Here is a 25,084-nt window from a genome sequence, read left to right on the forward strand (position 1 = left end):
GAATCCTTGCATTCCCGGGATAAACCCCACTTTATCATGGTGTATGATCCTTTTAATGTGCTGTTGGGTTCTGTTTGCTAGTATTTTGTTGAGGATTTTTGCATCTATGTTCATCACTGATATTGGCCTGTAGTGGTCTTTCTTTGTGACATCTTTGTCTGGTTTTGGTATCAGAGTGATGGTGGCCTCATAGAATGAGTTTGGGAGTGTTCCTCCCTCTGCTATATTTTGGAAGAGGTTGAGAAGGATAGGTGTTAGCTCTTCTCTAAATGTTTGATAGGATTCGCCTGTGATGCCAGCTGATCCTGGGCTTTTGTTTGTTAGAAGATTTTTAATCACAGTCTCAATTTCAGTGCTTGTGATTGGTCTGTTCATATTTTCTATTTCTTCCTGGTTCAGTCTTGGAAGGTTGTGCTTTTCTAAGAATTTGTCCATTTCTTCCAGGTTGTCCATTTTATTGGCATAGAGTTGCTTGTAGTAATCTCTCATGATCCTTTATGTTTCTGCAGTGTCAGTAGCTACTTCTCCTTTTTTATTTCTAATTCTATTGATTTGAGTCTTCTTGTTTTCCTGATGAGGCTGGCTGGTGGCTAATCAATTTTGTTTATCTTCTCAAAGAACCAGCTTTTAGTTTTATTGATCTTTGCTTTGTTTCCTTCATTTCTTTTTCATTTATTTCTGATCTGATCTTTATGATTTCTTCCTTCTGCTAACTTTGAAGCTTTTTCATTCTTCTTTCTCTAACTGCTTTAGGTGTAAGGTTAGGTTGTTTATTTGAGATGTTTCTTGTTTCTTGAGATAGAATTGTATTGCTATAAACTTCCCTCTTAGAACTGCTTTTGCTGCATCTCATAGTTTTTGGGTCATCATGTTTTCATTGTCATTTTTTTCTATGTATTTTTTGACTTCCTCTTCGATTTCTTCAGTGATCTCTTGGTTATTTAGTAGTGTATTGTTTAGCCTCTATGTGTTTGTGTTTTTTACAGATTTTTTCCTGTGATTGATATCTAGTCTCATAGCGTTGTGGCCAGAAAAGATACTTGATACGATTTCAATTTTCTTAAATTTACCAAGGCTTGATTTGTGACCCAAGATATGATCTATCCTGGAGAATGTTCCATGAGCACTTGAGAAGAAAGTGTATTCTGTTGTTTTTGAATGGAATGTTCTGTAAATATCAATTAAGTCAATCTTGTTTAATGTATCAATTAAAGCTTGTGCTTCCTTATTTATTTTCATTTTGGATGATCTGTCTGTTGGTGAAATTGGGGTGTTAAAGTCCCCTGCTATGATTGTGTTACTCTCAACTTCCCCTTTTATGGCTGTTAGCATTTGCCTTATGTACTGAGGTGCTCCTATGCTGGGTGCATAAATATTTACAATTATTATATCTTCTTCTTGGATTGATTCCTTGATCATTATGTAGTGTCCTTCTTTATCTCTTGTAATAGTCTTTGTTTTAATGTCTATTTTGTCTGATATGAGAATTGCTACTCGAACTTTCTTTTGATTTCCATTTGCATGGAATATCTTTTTCCATCGCCTCACTTTCAGTATGTATGTGGCGCTGGGTCTGAAGTAGGTCTGTTGTAGACAGCATATATACGGGTCTTGTTTTTGTATCCATTCAGCCAGTCTACGTCTTTTGGTTAGAGCATTTAATCCATTTACATTCAAGGTAGTTATCGATATGTGGGTTCCTGTTACCATTTTGTTAATTGTTTTGGGTTTGTTATTGTAGGTCTTTTCCTTCTCTTGTGTTTCCTGCCTAGAGAAGTTCCTTTAGCATTTGCTGTAAAGCTGGTTTGGTGGTTCTGAATTCTCTTAGCTTTTGCTTGTCTGTAAAGTTTTTAATTTCTCTTTTGAATCTGAATTGAGATCCTTGCTTGGTAATCTTGGGTGTAGGTTTTTCCCTTTCATCACTTTATGTCATCACAAATATGTCCTGCCACTCCCTTCTGGCTTGCAGAGTTTCTACTGAAAGATCAGCTGTTAACCTTATGGGTATTCCCTTGTATGTAATTTGTTGCTTTTCCGTTGCTGATTTTAATATTTTTTGTTTTTAATTTTTGGTAGTTTGATTAATATGTGTCTTGGCATGTTTCTCCTTGGATTTATCCTGTCTTGGACTGTCTGCACTTCCTGGACTTGATGGTCTATTTCCTTTCCCATATTAGGGAAGTGTTCAACTATAATCTCTTCAAATATTTTCTCAGTCCCTTTCTTTTTCTCTTCTTCTTCTGGGACCCCTATAATTCGAATGTTAAGTGTGTTTAATGTTGTCCCAGAGGTCTCTGGGACTGTCCTCAATTCTTTTCATTCTTTTTTCTTTATTTTGTTCTGTGATAGTTATTTCCAGTATTTTATCTTCCAGGTCACTTTTCCGTTCTTCTGCCTCAGTTATTCTGCTATTGCTTCCTTCTACAGAATTTTAAAATTCGATTTATTGTGTTGTCCATCATTGTTTGTTTGCTCTTTAGTTCTTCTAGGTCCTTGTCAAACATTTCTTGTATTTTCTCCAGTCTATTTCCAAGATTTTGGATCATCTTTACTATCATTACTCTGAATTCTTTTTCAGGTAGTCTGCCTATTTCCTCTTCATTTGTTTGGTCTGGTGGGTTTTTACCTTGCTCCTTCATCTGCTGCATATTTCTCTGCCTTCTCATTTTGCTTAACTTACTGTGTTTGGGGTCTCCTTTTCACAGGCTGCAGGTTCGTAGTTCCCGTTGTTTTTGGTGTCTGCCCCCAGTGGCTAAGGTTGGTTCAGTGGGTTGTCTAGGGTTACTGGTGGAGGGGACTGGTGCCTGTGTTCTGGTGGATGAGGCAGGATCTTGTCTTTCTGGTGAGCAGGACCGCATCTGGTGGTGTGTTTTGGGGTGTCTGTGAACTTTTTATGATTTAGGCAGCCTCTCCACTGATGGGTGGGGTTGTATTCCTGTCTTGCTAGTTGTTTGGCATAGGGTGTTAAGCACTGCATCTTGCTGTTCGTGGAGTGGAGCTGGGTCTTAGCATTGAGATGGAGATCTTTGGGAGAACTTCGCTGTTTGATACTACGTGGAGCCGGGAGGTCTCTGGTGGACCAATATCCTGATCTTGGCTCTCCCACCTCAGAGGCACAGGCCTGACACCCGGCCGGAGCACCAAGACCCTGTCAGCCACACGGCTGCATGTGTTGGAGGGCCTCCTGCAGAGGTGGGGGGTGGTTGTGGTTCACTGCAGGTACAAGGACACTGGCAGAAGTTCTGGGAAGTAATCCTTGGCATGAGCCCTCCCAGACTCCACCATTAGCCCCACCAAAGAGCCAGGCTGCTTCCCTTTGTTAATGTGGTGCTATCACATTTGTTGATTTGCAAATGTTGAACCATCCTTGCATCCCTGGAATAAATCCAACTTCACCATGGTGTATGATCCTTTTTATATATTTTTGGATTTGGTTAGCTAATATTTTGTTGAGGATTTTTGCATGTATATTCATCAGAGATTGGCCTGTAATTTTCTTCACTTGGAGTGTCTTTCTCTGGTTTGGTATCTAGATAATGGTGGCTTTGTAGAAGAATTTGGGAGTGTCCTGTCCTCTTCAACTTTCTGGAATAGTTTGAAAAGGATAGGTATTAGATCTTCTTTATATGTGTGCTAGAATTCCCTGGGAAGCTGCCTGGTTCTGGACTATTTTTGCTGGCAGTTTTTTAAATTATAAATTCAATTTTACTACCAGTGATCCATGTGTTCAAACTGTCTCTTTCTTCTTGATTTGGTCTTAGGTTGTATGTTTCTAGAAATTAGTCCATTTCTTCTAGGTTGTCCAATTTGTTGGCATATAACTATGTGTAGTATTCTCTTATGATTTTTTGCATCTCTGTGGTATCAGTTATTTCTTCTATTTCACTTCTTATTTTATTTGGATCCTCTCTCTTTTCTTCTTGGTGAGCCTGGCCAGAGGTTTGTTGATTTTGTTTATCCTTTCAAAAAACCAGCTCTTGGTTTTATTGATTTTTTTCAATTGTTTCCTTAATCTCTATTTTATTTTCTCTCTGATCTTTATTATTTCCCTCTTTCTGCAAGTTTAGGTTTCATTTGTTATTTTTCTTTTAAGTGGTAGGTTGTTTATTTGGAACTTTTCCTGTTTTTGAGGAAGGCCTCTATTGCTATGAACTTCCCTCTTAGGACTGTTTTTTGCTGCATCCCATAGATTTTTGTATAGTTGTGTTATCATTGTCTCAAGGTATTTTAAAGTTTCCTCTTTGATTTCATCATTGACCCATCGGGTTTTTTATTAGTATGTTGTTTAGTCTCCATGTAGTTGTTTTTTTCTTGTTTCTCCTTCTGTGTTTGATTTCTAGTTTCATGGTGTTTTGGTCAAAACAGATTATTGAAATGATTTCTACCCTCTTAAATTTGTTGAGGCTTGTTTTGTGTCCTAGTATGTGACCTATCCTAGAGAATATTCCATGTGCACTTGAAAAGAATGTGTATTCTACTGTTTATGGATGTAATGTCTTGAAAAATATCAATTAAGTCTAAGTGTTCCATTGTTTCATTTAGGATCTCTGTTGCCTAACTGATTTTCTGTCTGGAAGCTCTGTCCACTGATGTCAGTGGGGGTGTTAACGTCTCCTACTATTAATATTACTTTTGTATTCCTGTCAATTTCTCCCTGTATGTTTGTATTTATATTTTTAGCCTCTCCTATATTGGGTGCATGTATGTTAATAAATGTAATATTCTCTTCTTGTATCTATCCATTTATCACTATGTAGTGTCCTTTATCTTTATGGCCTTTGTTTTAGTTATTTTTTTGCGTTACGTGGGCCTCTCACTGTTGTGGCCTCTCCCGTTGCGGGGCACAGGCTCCGGACGCGCAGGCTCAGCGGCCATGGCTCATGGGCCCAGACGCTCCGTGGCATGTGGGATCTTCCTGGACGGGGGAACGAACCTGCGTCCCGTGCATCAGCAGGTGGACTCTCAACCACTGCGCCACCAGGGAAGCCCTGGCCTTTGTTTTAAAGTCCATTTTGTCTGATATGAGTATTGCTACCCCACTCTCTTGTCATTTCCATTTGCATGAAATATCTTTTTCCATCCCTGAAACATATCTAAATCATTTTGCTGTACACCAGAAATTAACACAATATTGAAAATCAAAAATACTTCAATTAAAAAAAACAGTAATGTGTTTACTTTTCAAATATTTGGAGATTTTCTAGCCCTCTGTGCAGCTCTCTGCTTTCTAGAACTCTGCAGTGCAAATTATGGCTGCTTTCACCTCTCTAAATTCTAACTTCTATATCCTCAGTTTAGGAAGAACCCTGGGTTTTTTATGGGTCCCCTGACGTCCATGCTATTTCTATGCAGTAAACTTGGGCAATCACATGGTTTACCGTATGTTTCCCTTTGTTGTCTGTCTCCCATTGTCTGAGAAGCATTGCTTCATGTATTTTGTCCAGTGTTTGAGTTGTTTAAGGTGGGAAGGTAAATCCCCTCTCTTTTACTTCTTCATTGGCAGCAGTGGGAGTCAGGATTCATTTTTATCCACCCATGAGACATTTTTACTACGTATGTAATTTGGAATGACAATTATTTTCTTTCAGTCCATTACAGATACCATTTCAGTGTTTCACTACTACTGCTGAAACACCGTCAGTCTTTAACATTCCTTTGAAAGTAATATGCCTTTTTTATCTTCAACTTCTTTTAAGATGTTTTTTTGTCTTTGATTTTACACAGTTTTACTTTGAAGACACCAAGCGTGCTTTTCTCTTACTTTATCCTGCTTGAAATTCACTATGCATCTGCAATCTGTGGACTGGTGTCTTCCAACAGTTTGGAAAAATTCTCAGCCTTTATCTCTATGAATAACTCTACCCCTTTCTTTTTTTCCTAGGACTCCAATCAAACATACATTAGACGTTCCCACTGAATCTCTTTCCTTCTCCTGTATACTTTCCATCTTTTTCTCTCTGTGTGCTTGTTATGGATAATTTCTTCCAGTTTGTTAATTCTCTTCCCTGCCACATACAGTGTGCTGCCAAGTATGTCCACTTGGTTTTTAAATTTTGGTTATTGCATTTTTCATGTAAATGAATTCTATTTGGTTCTTCAAATCTACATCACTTTTTAGCTTTAAACACAGTAAATATAGTTGCTTTATAACACATCTCTTGTAATTCCAAATCTGAAGTCTGTGCATATCCTGTTCCTGATATTTCCCACTTACATTGTCTTGATTTCTTGTGTACTATTATATTTTTAACTCTGTGTTTATCATTGCTCTTAAAATGTTATTTATGGTGCTTTTCAAGACACGAAAGAAATGTGCCTTCCTTCAGAGAGGCACTGGAATGGCTTCTTCTGCATTCACGGGGCACTACCAATTGGGAACCACCTTAAATTATGTTTGAGTCTAAATTCCCCGACCCACCCAGGTTGTGTTCCTCAAGATACAAAACCAGTTGATGGCTGGTTTGTGGCTATAACCTCCAGGGGATTTTTGGTCCTCTTCTCTTCTGACAGTCCCTGAGTTTGGGGTTCTCATTGATTGTGAGGATGTAGCCTTCTGGAGTGTTACCTTGACACAGGGTTTCCTACACGATTCTCCAGTGTGGTGGATGCTTGGCCTTACCTTTTGCACCTTTGCTCCATGAGCCCATTCTACCCAAGTGAGAGGCACTGGACATATTCTCCAGTCAAAAGTGCTTATTTATTCTCCAATATTCCAGTCATCTCTGGGTTGAGGCTTTCTCCAAAGTGATGGCCTTGCAATTCATCTTTTTACCTCTTCTGTTTTCAGGTATATATTAAACACACACATACATAAGCAATCTTGAAAGATCCATCAATGAAGTGATAAAGGGTAGAGTACATGCTAATTTATGGATAAAAAGCCAACTTTATTTAACATTTATGAGTTGTTTTCAACAGCGAGGTAAATTAGAATAGTGTGCTGCTCCCAGAAACAGAACATCTCTGCAGAATTCTTAATGCATTAATTCTAAATGTACCTTTTCCTATTAAATCTATTCTTTTTCACTCTCTAGAGGAGATAAATTTTAAAAGAATGTGGAAGTAATAGCACAGGGTAAGGCCAGGAACTGGTCTGACCCTGGCCATCTACACAAGTGAATGCACTCATGTGACAACTCAGTGTCCTCACCTGAGAAATGTAGGTAACACTAAATTATCCTGATAGCCCTCGCTCGCTCTAACATTCTATGAATCTATAGATACTTCCATGTTCCTCCTCCAACACCTACAATAGAACTTACTGCACAATAAAAACCCTCTTTACCACTGGCAGACAACCTTTCCATAATAACACCCCAGAGCCACTCACTACCAATTGACTGAAGATGGCACATATCCTATTTGTCACTCCTATTCTTGTATAGATGACATCTTTTGAAATATGGCTAAACAACTCTTTCTACTGTGTTATACTCCTACTTGCATTTCTAGGTTAAGAATTTAAAAATACTCACTCCCACAAATCATTATCATCATTTAAGACTGTAGAGAATTAAAGTACAGAATTCAAATATTCTTCTATTGAAAAAAAAATTAAAATGTTCAGGTAAAATAATCCAAAGTATTCTCAGCTCTCTGTAAAAGCATTCTATTAATAACAGTGCTATTAAATAAAAGACAACCAATAGTGTACTTCAGGTAGAGAATAAAAATTTAATAGCAGTATCATAAAATAAACAAACATATAAAAATCAAGTATTTAGCTTTGGATGTTAGAAATAATATACATAATTAATTCAGCATACTACTGATAGTGCTGCAACATATGATTTTTCTGTTCAAATTACAGATAATGCCAATAAGGCTTCTTTGTTCTCAGAGTTTCCAAAATTCTGCTTTTATTACTAAAAGCATCTGGACTTCAGACATCTCTAATGATGTAATACCTGGCATACTGCAATTGAAGCTGTGTGACCACTGTCTTATTGACCTAACAAAATCTTCTCCTAATGATATTGAAAGAGGTAAACATTTCCCCCCTTTGGAATACTAGTTACCAAAACTGTCACACTGTCAAAATAAAAATGATTCATTTCTCCTTTTGAATCTCAATTAAAAAGCACATGCATGAGAGGAAGCTGAAAACCAAAAGGGCAACTTTATGTTATATGCTAGATCAATGTTAAAATTCACAGACTAATTTTTAGATATAGTCTTCCTTGTTCTGGTCCTCAAAAAGAAACAAAAGTAATTAACTACCTTTTTCAATATCAGGAAATATATTTTTGCTATTCTTTTGTAATCAAATTTTTCAATGACTTCTAAGACTGTTTTTATAGCCTGTTTCCATTCAGCTAGTTCAGGAGACACTCTGGTTGAAAAAGGACTGAGAATATAAACTTTAAAGCTAAAAGTTCCATCTTCGAAATGTTAAGATTTAAATAGAGCCCTTGACAAGGTTATTTAATCTAGAATTGCTGGCCATGAAAACAAGTAGACAGAAAAAAGGGTCATGCTTAAATGCATAATTGAAAAAGCAAAGGCAGGTCTTTCACAACAGAAGTTACTCTTTCAACTTAAAGACATTTGCTGAAAGTAAAAATTACCTTGCTGCATGGTACACCTTCTTCAAAGCCATTGAGTCCAGTCTGGATCACTGTGTCTTACACTTTGGTTGGAACATTTAATAAAGTATATATTCTGTAGGAGATAACTATAGAACTCAATAAACAAAATAAAATAGATAAAAAACTAGAATCTTAATTGAAAAATGGCATGTTTCTCCATCATTTTCATGTAATCAGCATGCTCATTTTAAATCTAATATTTCATTTATAAAAAATCGCTATATTTCCCACTGAAGCTTGTTATTCTGATGAGCCAAAATTTAAATGCTTTCATTCCGTTGAGGAGTAAACGTTCTGAGCATTATTCATCATTATCTGTACAAAAAGAAAAAAATTTAATTCATTCATTGCAAATCAAGCTCTATGTATTTACTTAGTAAAAAACTCATTCTCTGTCGCACTAAAGGAGAAGAGCCTTACTGCAGTTTTAAATGTAGTTTTTATTACAATATCACAAACTCAATGTAAAATATTCAGACAGTACAATAAAGAATTAAGTGGGAAGCAAAAATCACCTAACAGCCAAAGACAACCAAAGCTAATAGTTTTATATAAATCTTCCCAGATTGCTTACTTATGCATACACAAATATGTTTTAAAAAATTACAAGATGCAGTTCTGAGACTCGAGTTTTTCCCTTTGAAACACATAATGGTTGGAAAGATGGACAAATAAGTGATAAAGCAAGATTATAAAATGTTAATGGAAGAATCTAGATGGTGGGCATATGGGTGGTAACTGAAGTTTTTTCAACATTTTCATATGATAAAAATTTTACAATAAAATGTTAAAAATGAATAAATCATAGATATATTCCATGTCAGTTTCAATGGCTGTGTAGTATTTTCTTTACAGATATGGTATATTTAAATTAACCATTTCTGTTTATAGACATTCTAGTTATCTCCAATTTTCATTAGTCTAAAAAAACACTGTGGAATGAATTAAACAGACTGCTTAATTTAACCTTACATAACAGTCACTATCTTCACACTCCAGAAAGCTCTTCCGTTAAAATCGAAGTGTCATCTCTAATCACTGCACTGCTTGAAACCCCTCACGAGCTCCCCACAGGCTTAGGACAGAACCTGTGCTCCTTATGTGGACTGCAATGCCCTTCAGGATCTGGTCTTTTAAGTACTTCTAGCCTTGTCTACTTCCATTGCCCATCTTCCCCAGCTATCCCCATAATAAATGCTCTAGTAACACTGAAGAGCTTACAGTTCCTGTAGTACAACAGCTGGCACCCCTCTATGTACAAGGAGACATATACCTTGGGGGATAAATCCCCACTTATCTTTCAAAATCCAGCTCTGACGTCCTCTCCCCTGGGAAGAATTATCCTGACACTTTATTTCTTCCAATATAGCTGGACCATCACTTTATACAACATGTTTTATTGCTTTCAGTGTTACACTTATTGCTGTGTACTATAATTTACTTATTTTTTTTACAATAACAAACTGTTTCAAACAGAAAAGTACAGAGAATAAACTAATGAACACACAGGTACCTAATACCTAGAATTAGTAAAAGTTAACTTTTGGCCACACTGGTTTGGATAACTGATTCAAGAAAAACACATTAAAGAGAGACAGCACCCTTTTCCCATCTTATTGCCTTCTCCTCCTGCTGAGGGGTGTTATCAGTATCCTGAAATTGATGTGTCCCCTTCCTTCCCATGGCTTTTTATTTTTATTACATATATGCACATTTAAATAAAATTGCTGTTAAACATTATATAAATGGTATCATGTACTACTTAATCAACTCATCATATTGGTGGGGCTTATCCAAGTGATAGATGAAAATTTCATTCCTTCACTATAACTGGTGTACAGAATCTCATCACATAAATAGCACAATATTCTATCTAAAATAAATGTACAAGGAAGGTCTTTGTTTCCTTCTTAGCCGTTTACAAGTATGGACTGCTAAGATCAATGTTCTACACGAGGACCTGCTGGCCTTTGCCATTCTATGACTGTCTACACTTGGCTCCTCCTCTCCTTAAAGAATAAATTTTTTAGGAATAATATAAAGCAGTTCACACATTGTACTATCTCTATTTGATCTCTGACTCTAGACTAGCTAGTACCTAGCTAAAGAGTAAGTGGCATTAATTTTACCAATTGCTACACCTGTAGGCATTTAGCAAATCTGCAATGTGACAATATGAGGGAGTTGTATACAGTGGGTTCTTACCACATCTGCACAGTGACAGGGGAGTTGTATACTGTAGGTGCTTACCAAACCTGCACTGTGACAGTATGAGAGTGTTGTATACTATAGGCGGTTACCAAACCTGCACTGTGACAGTATGGGGGTGTTGTATACTATAGGCGGTTACCAAACCTGCACTGTGACAGTATGGGGGTGTTGTATACTGTAGGCGCTTTCCAAACCTGTACTGTCACAGTCAGGGGAGCTGTATACTGTAGGTGCTTACCACACCTGCACTATGACAGGGGAGTTGTATACTGTGGGTGCTTACCAAACCTGCACTGTAACAGCTGGGGGAGTTGAATAGTTCAGGCTGACTTTTGAGGACTCACATAATTTCTCATTAAATAAAACAGAAATGTGTTGTAGAAAATCTTTTTAACTTCTAACTTAATGCCCCTGATACCACTACTGGGTGTACGACATATCATTATTCATCCCCTCCCTCATTACGCCCCACCAACACAGAAAATAAAAGTGTCTAAGCACCATATGCAGATGACATGGTTTTACTGTTATCTCCTAAGATGTGGCCTAAAAGACGACAGTCTGGGGAAAGACAGCTAGATATGCAGTATAAGAATTTCGAATAAGAAGGACTCTAAAGGGAGAGATCAAGATGGCAGAGTAAGAGGATGTGGAGCTCACCATCACCCGCACCAGGAACACATTAAAAATACATCTACATGTGGAACAATTCTCACTGAAAACAAACTGGAAACTAGCTGGATTGCTGTACAACCAAGGCTGTAAGAAAGATTCTCAGAGAATCTGGTATGATGGGAAGAAGAGAGATCAGGTCGTGACCTGTGCCCCTGGGAGGGGACTCAGAGGAAAAGAGAGACTGCAGCGATGGACACTTGCCTTGGGGAGTGAGCGGGTCGAGCCACAGACTGGGCGTCCCAGTCCTGGGGTCCTAGGCAGAGGACACAAGCCCTGTTGGCTGGCTGGAAGATGCTGTGACAAATACAAGGGCTGCAGAAGTCTGGAGTCCAGTTGTGAGGAGCTCGAGTGTTGGCCCCAGAGGCAGTGCAGAGAGAGGTGTGCTCTAACGGCTGAGGTTCTTCCCGGGACCACCTCATCACACAACCCCAGCCCAAGCAGAGCCAATTCTCCAGCCCCATTCACTCCAAGCCACAGTGTAGCACTGGAACTGGGGTAGCCAGGACTGGGGAAGAGACTGAACCTTGGGACACAGAGGTGACCCAGGCCTGAGGCAGAGCTGGGTGGGGCAGCAGGTGCCACTGTTGGCACTTACTCAAGTGGTACCAAATGATATCACTTATATGTGGAATCTAAAATATGACACACATGAACTTATCCATGAAACAGAAGCAGACTCACAGACATAGAGTACAGCCATGTGGTTGCCAAGGTGGGGTGGTGAGGAGGGATGGATTAGGAATTTGGGGTTAGCAGATGCAAACTATTATATATAGAATGGATAAACAACAAGGTCCTACTGTACAGCACAGGGAACTATATTCAATATCCAGGGAAAAACCATAATGGAAAAGAATATAAAAAAATAATGTGTGTGTGTATATATATATATATATATATATATATATATATATATATATATAACTGAATCACTTTGCTGTACAGCAGAAATTAAAACAACAATGTAAATCAACTACAGTCAATAAAAAATTTAAAAATAGGAAAAAAAAGAAAGAAAAGGCAGAGGAACTGCTCTCAATTCAAAGAGTAAGAGAAAACTCTGGATAAATAATGAAATAGAAATAAATAATTTTCCAGATAAAAAATTCAAAACATTAGTAAAGAAAATGTTAACTGAATTAGGGAAAAGAATTGATCTAAACGCTGAACATTTTAATGAAGAACTAGAAAATATAGAAAAGGGCCAATCAGAAATGAATAATACAACAGCTGAAATAAAAACACACTATAAAGAAATGAATCACTAAGTGATACAGAAGACTGCACAAGTGATCTGGAAGATATAACTGAACAATGGAAACCACCCAATCAGAACAAGAGAAAGAAAAATTGCTTTCATTTAAAAAAGTTTGTTTAAGAGATATTTGAGATAGCATTAGGTGTTCCAACATTCACATTATAGGAGTCCCAGAAGGAGAAGAGAGAGAGAAGGGGATCAAAAACGTATGTGAGGAAATTATGGCTGAAAAATTCCCAAACCTGTAGAAGAATATAGATATCCAGGTACAGGAAGCACAGAGTGTTCCAAACGAGATGAACCCAAATGGACCCACACAAAGACCTATCATAATTAAAATGGCAAAAGTTAAAGATAAAGAGAGGATTCTAAAGGCAGCAAGAGAAAAACAAAGAGTTATATAAAAGGGAACCCCCATAAGGCTATCAGCTGATTTCTCTGCAGAAACTTTGCAGGCCAGAAGGGAGTGGCAATATATATTCAAAGTGCTGAAAGGGAAAAACTTGCAACCCAGGACACTCCACTCAGAAAGATTATCATTTAGAACAGAAGGAGAGAGAAAGAATTTCTCCAACAAGCAAAAATTAAACAAATACAGCAATACTAAACTGACTCTAAAAAGAATGGTGAACTGTGTCCTCTAAATGGAAAAGAAGTAAAAACCTATAAGAAAGGGAAAATACGACTAGGAAAGGCAAGTATATAGTAAGGATTGAAGATCAACCACTTAAGCCAGTACATAGGTTGAAAGACAAAAAAAATGTTAAAAGCAACTATAATTACAACGAACAGTTAAGGGATAAGCAAGAATATGTAACATATGACATAAAAAACACAAAATGTGGGAGATGGAGTAAAAAATGTAGCTCTTTTGGAATACCTTTGAACCTAAATGACTAGCAGTTTAAAACACGTAGATATAATTATGAGTCAACATGCCAACATATATGAATCCCATGGTAACCACAAATCAAACCCTACAATAGATACACAAAAATCAAAAAGAAAAAAACACAGCATACCACTAAAGAAAATCATCAAACCATAAGAGAAGAAATTAACAGAGAAGAACTACAACAGCCAGAAAACAGTAAGAACTACAACAGCCAGAAAACAGAGAATTACAACAGCCAGAAAAAAGAAAACAGTAAGTACACACCTATCAATTAAGTACTTTAAATATCAATGGATTAAATGCTCTCATCAAAAGACATAGGGTAGCTGATTAGATTTAAAAAAAAAACCCAAAACCAAGGCCCTTCAGTATGTTGCCTACAAGAGAGACACTTCAGGGCTAAAAGCAAACACAGATTGAAAGTGAGGGGATGGAAAAAGATATGTCATGCAAATGGAAAAGACAAGAAAGTGCGGGTAGCAATACATATATCAGACAAAAATAGACTTTAAAACAAAGGCCATAAAGAAAGATATTATAACAATAAATGGATCAATACAAGAAGAGAATATTACATTACTTAACATACACGCACCCAATATAGGAGCACCTAAATATATAAAGCAAAAACTAACAGACATAAAGGGAGAAACTGACAACACTACAATAATAGTAGGGGACTTTAACACCCCACTTACATCAATGGACAGATCATCCAGACAGAAAATCAATAGGCAACAGTGGTCTTAAATAGCTCAATAGACTAGTTGGTCTTAACAGATCTCTATAGGACTTTACATCCAAAAACGGCAGAGTACATATTCTTTTCAAGTGCCCATGGAACATTCTCCAGGATAGATCACATGCTAGGCCACAAAACAAGTCTCAACAAATTTAGGATAGAAATTATATCAAGCCATATATCAATTACAGAAAGAAAACAGGGAAAAGAACAAACACATGGAGACCAAACAACATGCTACTAAAAACCCAATGGGTCGATGAAGAAATCAAAGAGGAAATCAGAAAACACCTCAAGACAAATGAAAATAAAAACACAACATTCCAAAACCTTATGGATGCAGCAAAAGCAGTTCTAAGAGGAAAGTTCATAGGCATACAGGCCTTCCTCAAGAAATAGGAAAAACTTCAAAAACACAACCTAACCTACCACCTAAAGGAATTAGAAAAAGAAGTACAAACAAAGCCCAAAGTCAGCAAAAGGTAGGAAAAAATATAAAGAAAATAAATAAAATAGAGACCAAAAAAAAAAAAGACAGAAAAGATTAATGAAACTAAGAGTTGATTTTTGATAATTTTTTATTTTTTTGCGGTATGCGGGCCTCTCACTGTTGTGGCCTCTCCTGCCGTGGAGCACAGGCTCCAGATGTGCAGACCCAGCGGCCATGGCTCCCAGGCCCAGCAGCTCCACGGCATGTGGGATCCTCCTGGACCGGGGCACGAACCCGTGTCCCCTGCATTGGCAGGCGGACTCTCAACCACTGTGCCACCAGGGAAGCCCTTGATAACTCTTTTTGATAAAGAAAGTTAATAAACCTTTAGCGAGGCTCAAAAAGAAAAAAAAAGAGGACCCAAATAAACAAAATGAAAGTGAAGAAATAACAACCAATGCCACAGAGGTAACAAAAAAATCATACTACTACGAACAGATATGCCAACAAATTGAACAGAAGAAATGGACAAATTTCTAGCAACACACAACCTGTCAAGACTGAATCAAGAAGAAACAATCTGAACAGATCAATCACTAGTAGTGAAACTGAATTTGTAATAAAGAAAACCTCCCAGCCAACAAAAGTCCCGGACCAGAGGGCTTCACAGGGAAATTCTACTAAACATATAAAGAAATAATAGCTATCCTTCACAAACTATTCCAAAAAATTAAAGAGGATGGGATGCTCCCAAATTTATTCTACGAGGCCACCATCACCCTGATACCAATACCAGACAAAGGCACTACAAGAAAAGAAGGTTACAGGGCAATCTCTTTGATGAATATAGATGCAAAACTCCTCAACAAGGCTTCCCTGGTGGCGCAGTGGTTGAGAGTCCACCTGCCGATGCAGGGGACAAGGGTTTGTGCCCTGGTCTGGGAAGACCCCACATGCCGCAGAGTGGATGGGCCCATGAGCCATGGCCGCTGAGCCTGCGCTCCGCAACGGGAGAGGCCACAACAGTGAGAGGCCCGTGAACCGCAAAAAAAAAAAAAAAAAAAAAACCTCCTCAACAAAATATTAGCAAACCAAATCCAAAAATATATAAAAAGGATCATACACCACGATCATGTTGGATTTATTCTCAGGATGCAAGGATGGTTCAACATTTGCAAATCTACGAATGTGACAGCACCACATTAACAAAGGGAAGCATAAAAAAAAATCACATGATCATCTCAATAGGTGCAGAAAGCATTTAAGAAAATTCAACATCCATTCATGATAAAAATTTCCATCAAGGTATGTATAAAGGGAACTCATCTCAACATGATAAGGGCCATTTATCACAAACCCACAGCTAATATCACACTCAACAGTGAAAAGCTGAAAGCTTTTCCTCTATATTCAGGAACTAGACAAGGATGCCCACTCTTGCCACTTCTATTTACATAGTGTTAGAAGCCCTAGCCACAGCAATCAGACAAGAAAAAGACATAAAAGGCATCCAAATTGGAAGGGAAGAAGTAAAACTATCACTTCTTGCAGATGACATGATACTTTATATAAGAAAACACTAGTCTCCCCACCAAAACTATTAGAACTAATAAATGAATTCAGCAAAGTTGCAGGATACAAGATTAACATATAGAAATCTGTTGCTTTTCTAAACATTAATAATAAATCATCAGAAAGAGAAAAAAAATCCTGTTTAAAATCACATCAAAAAGAATAAAATACACAGGAATAAACTTAACCAAGGAGGTGAACGACCTATACACTGAAAACTGTAAAACAGTTATGAAGGAAACTGAAGATAATACAAAGAAATAGAAAGATATCCTGTGCTCTTGGATTGGAAGAATTAATATTGTTAAATGGCATACTAGCCAAAGCAGTCTACAGATTTAATGCAATCTCTATCAAAATACCCATGACATTTTCCCTAGAACTAGAACAAATAATCCAAAAATTCATATGGAACCACAAAAGACCCTGAATTGCCAAAGCAATCGTGAGGAAAAAAAAAACAAAGCTGGAGGCTATCTCCCTCCCAGACTTCAGACTACAGTAAGTCCCCTACATATAAATCTTCAAGTTGCAAACTTTCAAAGATGCAAACATGCGTTCTCATGTCCAATCACATAAGTTAGTTCACATGTCTGGTGTACATTGTCACATGTATGCATCCTCTATAAGTGGTTGTGCTTTTGTGTACGCTACTGTACAGTACTGTATAGAGTACAGTAATACAGTATATTTCAAGCCCAGAAAGCACACGTAAACGCAGCGGTGTGTAGCTGGTATGGCTAAGAAGTGCCAAGCGATAACAATGGAAAGAAAAGTGAAAATAATTGAGAGAGTGGAGCTACAAGAGGAAGAAGTAACTGAAGAACCGAAGAGATTCACGATGCAGGAAATGGTAAGGGGATTCTCTTTGTTTGAGGAAGCACTGTTAGTCTCTGAGGCTCAGGACCCAAACATAGAATGGTACATGAAGGTTGCAGCAGCCATTCAGAATGCAATCCAGTGATACCATGTCATCTATGATGAGACAAAAAGAGCTACTACACAGACATCATTGGATCGTTTTTTCAAGAGGGTAGATAGAACTGAATCCAGCAAGGAAGCAGAACCTGTGCCATCAACGTCAGGCATGAGTGAAACTGCAGCTTGCTCTCTGTCTTCTATTGCTGATGATCTTTCAGCTCTGCCATCTCCCACTGCCTCTCCCTCCTCCAGTTAGTAGCTCTTCTTGCCTATTCACTCGATGCCAGCCCCTGGATGCCAGCTGTTGTACTGGACTACTGTACTTTTCAAGGTACTATACTATAAGATTAAAAATATTTTATTTTTTGTGATTCTTTGTTTTTTACATATTATTTTTGTGAAAAGTATTATAAAACTATTGTGGTACAGTACTATATAGCCGACTGTGTTATTTGGGTACCTAGGCTAACTTTGTTGGACTTATGAACAAACTGGACTTACGAATGTGCTCTCAGAACAGAACTCATTCATATGTAGGGGGCTTACTGTCTACTACGAAGTTACAGTAATCAAAACAGTGTGGTGTTGGCACAAAAACAGACATATAGATCAATGGAACAGAATAGAGAGTCCAAAAACAAACCCACACACCTACGGTCAATTAATCTATGACAAAGGAGGTAAGAACATATAATGGAGAAAGACATTCTCTTCAAGGAGTAGTGCTGGGAAAACTGGACAGATGCATGTAAAAGAATGAGATTAGAGCATTTCCTCACACCATATACAAAAATAAACTCAAAATGGATTAAAAACCTAAACGTTAAACCTGAAACCATAAGACTCATAGAAGAGAACATAGAGCACTCCTGACATAAATCATAGCAATATTTTTTTGGATCCATCTCCTAAGGCAAAAGAAATAAAAGCAAAAATAAACAAATGGACCTAATTAAACTTAAAAGCTTTTTGCACAGCAAAGGAAACCACCAGCAAAACAAAAACACAACCTTTGGAATGGGAGAAAATATTGCAAATGATATCACTAACAAGGGATTAATATCCAAAGTATATAAACAGCTCATACAACTCAATATAAAACAAACCCCAAACCAAAAATCAACCTAACCAAAAATGGGCAGTAGAGGGAGTTCCCTGGTAGTCCAGTGGTAAAGAATTTGCCTTCCAATGCAGGGGACGTGGGTTTGATACCTGGTCAGTGAACTAAGATCCCACATGCCATGGGGCAACTAAGCCCGCGCACCACACCTACTGAGCTCGTGTGCCCCAGTGAGAGAGCCCACGTGCCGCAAACTACAGAGCCTGTGCACTCTGGAGTCTGCGTGCCACAACAAAGAGCCTGCGCTGCAATGGAAGATCCCACACACCTCAACGAAGACTCCCGTGTGCCACAACTAAGACACAACACAGCCATAAATTAAAAAACAAATAAATAAATGGGCAGGGGCTTCCCTGGTGGCGCAGTGGTTGAGAGTCCACCTGCCGATGCAGGGGACGCGGGTTCATGCCCCGGTCTGGGAGGATCCCACATGCCATGAAGCGGCTGGGCCCGTGAGCCATGGCCACTGAGCCTGTGCGTCCAGAGCCTCTGCTCCGCAACAGGAGAGGCCACAGCAGTGAGAGGCCAGCGTACCGCAAAATAAATAAATAAATAAATGGGCAGAAGTCCTGACTAGACATTTTCCAAAGACATACAGATGCCTAACACACATGAAAAGATGTCCAATGTCACTAATTACTAGAGAAATGCAAATCAAAACGAGATATCATCTCATCACCTGCCATCACCAAAAAGCCTACAAATAACAAATGTTGGAGAGAATGTGAAGAAAACGGAACGCTTGTACACTGTTGGTGGGAATGTAAATTGGTGCAGTCAATATGGAAAAAACTAAAAACAGAACTACCATATGATCCAGTATTCTATTCTTGGGTATATATCCTGAAAAAAAACAAAAACACTGATTCAAAAAAGATACGTGCACCCCAAAGTTCATAGCACCATTATTTACAATAGCCAAGATATGGAAGCAAACTAAACGTCCATCAACATATGAATGGATAAAGAGGATGTGGTACATATATACAATGGAATATTACTCAGCCATAAAAAAGAATGAAATCCTGCCATTTGCAGCAATGCGGATGGACCTACAGAATATGCTTAGTGAAAGCAGTCACACAGAGAAAGTCTACTAGTCCATGATACCACTTATTTTGGAATCTTTAAAAATAATACAAATGAATATTCATGCAAAAAAGAAACAGACTCACAGATACAATAAACAAACTAGTGGCTACCAAAGGGGAAAGGGAAGGGGGGAAGGGCAAATTAGGGGCATGGGATTAAGAGATACAAGCTACTCTGTATAAAATATATAAGAAACAGGGCTTCCCTGGTGGTGCAGTGGTTGAGAGTCCGCCTGCCGATGCAGGGGACACGGGTTCGTGCCCTGGTCCGGGAAGATCCCACATGCCGCACAGTGGCTAGGCCCGTGAGTCATGGCCGCTGAGCCTGTGCTCCACAACGGGAGAGGCCACAACAGTGAGAGACCCACGTACCACAACAACAACAACAAAAATCCCTTGCTTGCAGACTCACACCAAAACCCTATCAGTGAGTGGCAAGTGACAATTAAGCTGCATCTAACGGGGTAGACTGGACATAAGCAACACACTTCGGGTGTCACTGTATCCCATCACCCCCACATGGGACCATCTAGTTGCAGGAAAACAAGCTCAGGGCTCCCACTGATTCTGCATTATGGTGAGTTGTATAATTATTTCATTATATATTACAATGTAATAATAATAGAAATAAAGTGCACAATAAATGTAATGCGCTTGTTTCATCCCCAAACAATTCCCACCCCACTCCCCACTCTGTGGAAAAACTGTCTTCCACGAAACCGGTCCCTGGCGCCATAAAAGTTGGGGATGGCTGATTTAGAGAATTCAATATACATTTTACAACCAGCTTAGTGAGTTGATATGTTTAGCTGCTTTACCTTTTTTTCCAGGCTAAAGGAATTACTGCAGGCTTTATGATCCAGAACTTGGGGTCCTCGTGCCCTTTCATTTGTGTGGTAGAGTAAACCTGGTACTGCTTCTTGAGGAGTGCATTAGCCGGCATGATTGGTGGTGTTTTGCAGGGGAATGGCCTTCTGTGTAGGCATGTGTCCTTCTGAAACCACTCAGCTGTCACAGGACGGTGTCAATTCTACCTCATGGCTCAGCTGACTGTGCTTTTTCTCCAAGGAAGGGGCAAGTTTTCCAAATACCTGTCAAGCAACACTAACTCCCAAGCACACTGTTGCTGACTACTCATGGAAAGCATCTTGAAACGATACTTGTGAGAACTGCCCGAAGGATGCAGTCTGAGTATGAACAGAACTAGTCTGATACTCTCCACAGATTCACTCAAATACAATCATTTTTCTGGCCTCATGCCATTAACTTCCACATGCCATATTATGAGAAAGGGTCCTATGAAATCCAAATATTGTAAAAGTTACTGAGAATGTTTTCAGGCCATAACAGGGCTGTTTTATAAAACGGTGTCCAAGATTTCAATTAAATCAGGAATATACAAGTTCCAGATAATGTTTATATTTTATATATTCATTTTGATAAAAATATTTTATATATATATTAAAACCCCCCATGTTTTATAGTAATAAACACAACTGACAGACATTTGCAAACACTAAGACTTCAGTTTTTCACTGAGGTCTATGGACTTAGATTCTTGGAGTCTGAAAAAGTATTTTCCCCTTTAGAGGACTCTACATGCTACCCGAGTTTGAGGAACACTGTATCATAGTCTCCTTTTTAGAAGAATCACTGGACATTTTTCCTTTGTTTCAATACCAAAAAGAGCTGTCCTCTGAGTAACGGACATATTTCGTCTCAAGTTATTAGTTAGGTTTCCTGCTTTGCTACAAATCTCAGCACCAAATTTGTGAACTATCTTCCCAAATTGTAGAGACACTTCGACCACGAACTTTCTGTTCCTACTTCAACTTGGCTTAATATTATATTGCTTGCACTCATTTGCCTGAGTTATTCATTTGCCTGATATGTTGACTTTCCCAAACACTTGTTTTTAACTTAATTTCAGTTTGTTCTGTGTGTATGTGTGTATAAACACACACACACATATATATACATTGCACTATATATCATGTAATTAAACCTTTTTGGGGGGAACGAGATGGAATATAAATAAATCTTATGAAAATGTATACTGCCAAAATTACGCATCAACACTTTAAATCCTTGACTTTAGTCTACAAATCATACCTTTAAAGTAATAGTATTAATTTTTGACAAATATTTTTAGAAATGCTTTTTTTTTTTTTTTTTTTTCGGTATGCGGGCCTCTCACTGCTGTGGCCTCTCCCGTCGCGGAGCACAGGCTCCAGACGCGTAGGCTCAGCGGCCGTGGCTCACGGGCCCAGCCGCTCCGCGGCATGTGGGATCTTCCCGGACCGGGGCAGGAACCCGTGTCCCCTGCATCGGCAGGCGGACTCTCAACCACTGCGCCACCAGGGAAGCCCTAGAAATGAATTCTTGTTCAAAATATTCCAAATCAGTTTACAAACTAATTATACAAATTAGGCTCATTACTGCATGGTAAGTTACTGAAAAAGATCACATATCATTTATCTTGATTACCCACTTCATTCACTAAACTTGGTTGCAAGTAACTTTAAGCTTTTTCCAAAAACAATTAAATGCTCTCAGAATAGACTTGTATCAAGAAAGACAATCAAAAGAATCTGGTATATAAGCTGTCAGGGAATTTCTGAAAGAGAAGTTTCAAGATACTTTGTGTAATGGAATACCTTCATTAGAATAAGTCTGTATCTCTGCTTTGAAGACACTAAACGTTTATTTGGATAAGTACGTTCTTATATTTTTTCCCCAAAGTGGAATTATTTTATTGTCCTTTGACATTTTTTTTAATAAAGAAGAGCTCCCTTAAATTTCTACTGATAGGTTTCATAGCAACCACCATAAGCATAAAACGTGATTCTGTTTGTGCCATTTCTGATAATCTGAACTACTACATAGCAAAGCACACAGGCAGCACTACCTGCTGGCTTATAAAAAGGACTGGTTTACATTCAGTCTGTTCCTTGCTGCTAATGGCCTGAACTACTCCTTGGCAGTTATTCTGTTAGCTTAAGAAGAAAAGTAATGAAAATGCAGTGGGGTCTGAACCTATAAGAGTACTTACTGGGCTTCCCTGGTGGCACAGTGGTTCAGAATCCGCCTGCCAGTGCAGGGGACACGGGTTCGAGCTCTGGTCCAGGAAGATCCCATATGCCACGGAGCAACTAAGCCCGTGCGCCACAACTACTGAGCCTGCACTCTAGAGTCTGCGAGCCACAACTACTGAGCCCGTGTGCCACAACTACTGAGGCCTGCACGCCTAGAGCCTGTGCTCCGCAACAAGAGAAGCCACCACAATGAGAAGTCCGCACACCGCAACAAAGAGCGGCCCCTGCTTGCCGCAAGTAGAGAAAGCCCACGCACAGCAACAAAGACCCAACACAGCCAAAAGTAAATAAATAAATAAAATTTTTAAAAAAGAGTACTTACTCTACCTGAAGATTTTCTGGTTTCAATTTAACGATAACTATTAGAATTTTATCAAGAATTTTACTTCCATTAAAGCAACTCAAGAAACAGTTTTTGCTGAGCTTACAGTTAATGTAAATAAGTCTACATAACCATAAAGTTTCTCCCAAAATAAAAAGCATTCTTGAGCTGTGATTTTAGCAGACTTAATTTTTCATGAGTCTAAATGTCAAATATTTTAATAAAACCCTGGTTCTGAAATACCTGAACTGAACACCCCTCTGAACACGAAGTCCGGGTCCTCACCAACTCACGCCAACTGCCTGTACCGTTCCCATCAGGTGCTCCCGCTGCCTCTTCCACTATGTCAGTCCTTTCACTTCAGAAACCTTCACTTGTTTCCTCCAGTTTCTTACACATTTCACAGGGTCAACCACAAAGACTAATTCTCAACAGGAAGCTCCTAATACAGTCAGTCTAAGCCTAACACAAATGAATCGCTGGTTTGTTCTTTTCCCTACAAGTCACACCTTCTATGTTTCTTTCCATTTTTCCCAGTTTGATCTCCCTTCTCTAATTCCTACTGCACTGAAAACATTTCAGAATGAGCACTTCTATGTACAGTTTTACACTTTCTTTCCTATCTATCTGTCTTATCTCCCAAGGAAACTGTACACAACATGTAAGCACAGACCATGCCCTTCAGTGGCCACAGAAATGAAGTGCCAGGCCCACGGGGGCTCCATAAACACTCTGAAAATCCACCACAGTGCATGAGGTTGGAGGTAATGCTGCATCTGATAGCAAAGGAAACAAACTCGAGACAAAATAAATCACCTTGTGTCATGACCAGCTAGTCAGAGTCGAGAATGTAACTCTGGTCTCTAGGTTCCATGCTTAGTGCTCTTGACCAATTTAAGGAGAAAAACATTTTTAACTTTAATAACTTTTAATAAAGTCCTAACACATTCTGAGTGATTCTATTGGTAAATATTTTCCAAATATAAAAATGGTTTACCCTCAAATCACTGTAGATGAACTCTACTTACTCTCAACAGAAGAGAGTACATTTGGTTCTAGTTAGGAGAAACCTTACGTATGTGTCTAAAAATTTAATTCTGCCTCCTTAATAAAAAAGTATTCTAATTTCTAGAGCTGTCCAATAAGGAGGCTTTTTAAAAATCTCATTCAAAATGTTACTTGCAAATTAAATTAAAATATTGACTTAAAAAACTTAAGCCAATAAAAGCTTATGCCAGAAACAGTCAAAAAGAAGGACACAGTTAATTGCTTCAAAGTACTACATATAATTCCAATATAGATTTCACCAAAATGCATGTGATATAACGTCATCAATTTACATTTGTCATTTTATTTTTTGCACATTTATTTAAAATATAAGGATGTGAGGAAATCTTACCTTCTTGATAGGCGCCATCTGCCATAACTAAATGAAGAATCTTGGAATAAAGATGCTGATGTTCATTTCCCAAAAGATTCTGAACTACTGTTGAACAAATCTCAATATTTTCATCTTCATCTTCATGAACAGCCTATACCAAATTTCCAAATATACATTAATATTTGAATGTTAACCTCCTCTAATTGGAGACTTTGTTTATTATTTATAATGGGTCTACTGACCAATAAAAATCACTGACATTTCACTAGTAATTCAAACAGAGCATATTTCAAAATTAAATGCTTTAAGTGACATTTTACTCACTTTTATTTTCTCGTAAACCTCAAAGAACTTTTCGAAGCCTATTTCCTGCTCTAGGTGAAGCCTTAGTTCCTCTAAATGATTAAAGACACTGTCGTATTCACATTCACTAGTTATCTCACCATCACTGTTATCTAAAAAACATAAATAAAAAAGAAGACATTTTATGATGTAAAAGACTGAATAAAATAATTCTTACCGTAACTGATTAAAATCCTGTGACACGTGAATACTGTCATTGGTAGACTACTTGTACATTCAATATAAAGTTTCTGTCATTATAATACTTGTCATTTATGTAGGTAATCAATGTATGTATATATAAATTTGTCTTAACAGGAATGTTACTTTAGAAATCTTTTCTTTTATAGACATAAACAGTGAGTCAGGTTAGAATAAAAACTACTGCAAGAGATGTCACTGAATTTACCTAAAAAAAAAAAAAAAAAAAAAAAAAGGAAA

The 25,084-nt window shown here is 38.1% G+C and overlaps 1 protein-coding gene across 4 annotated transcripts in view; it reads right to left on the reverse strand.

Annotated features, from left to right (window-relative positions):
* Positions 1-7,662: 7,662 nt before the first annotated feature.
* Positions 7,663-25,084, reverse strand: part of NEK1 (NIMA related kinase 1) — a 212,879-nt gene continuing 195,457 nt past the window's right edge. For all 4 annotated transcript variants that reach the window (XM_029201660.1, XM_029201661.1, XM_029201662.1 and 1 more), the window contains 3 exons: positions 24,626-24,756; positions 24,320-24,452; positions 7,663-8,903 (listed from right to left, as the gene is read on the reverse strand). In XM_029201660.1, coding sequence (XP_029057493.1) covers positions 8,890-8,903; positions 24,320-24,452; positions 24,626-24,756 — 278 coding nt within the window. In that variant the 3' untranslated portion in view covers positions 7,663-8,889. The remainder of the gene's footprint in view (positions 8,904-24,319; positions 24,453-24,625; positions 24,757-25,084) is intronic.

This window comes from Monodon monoceros, unplaced genomic scaffold (assembly GCF_005190385.1).
Source record: "Monodon monoceros isolate NGI ecotype Baffin Bay Population unplaced genomic scaffold, NGI_Narwhal_1 Super_Scaffold_5, whole genome shotgun sequence".
In the NCBI taxonomy this organism is placed as follows: Eukaryota; Metazoa; Chordata; class Mammalia; order Artiodactyla; family Monodontidae; genus Monodon; species Monodon monoceros.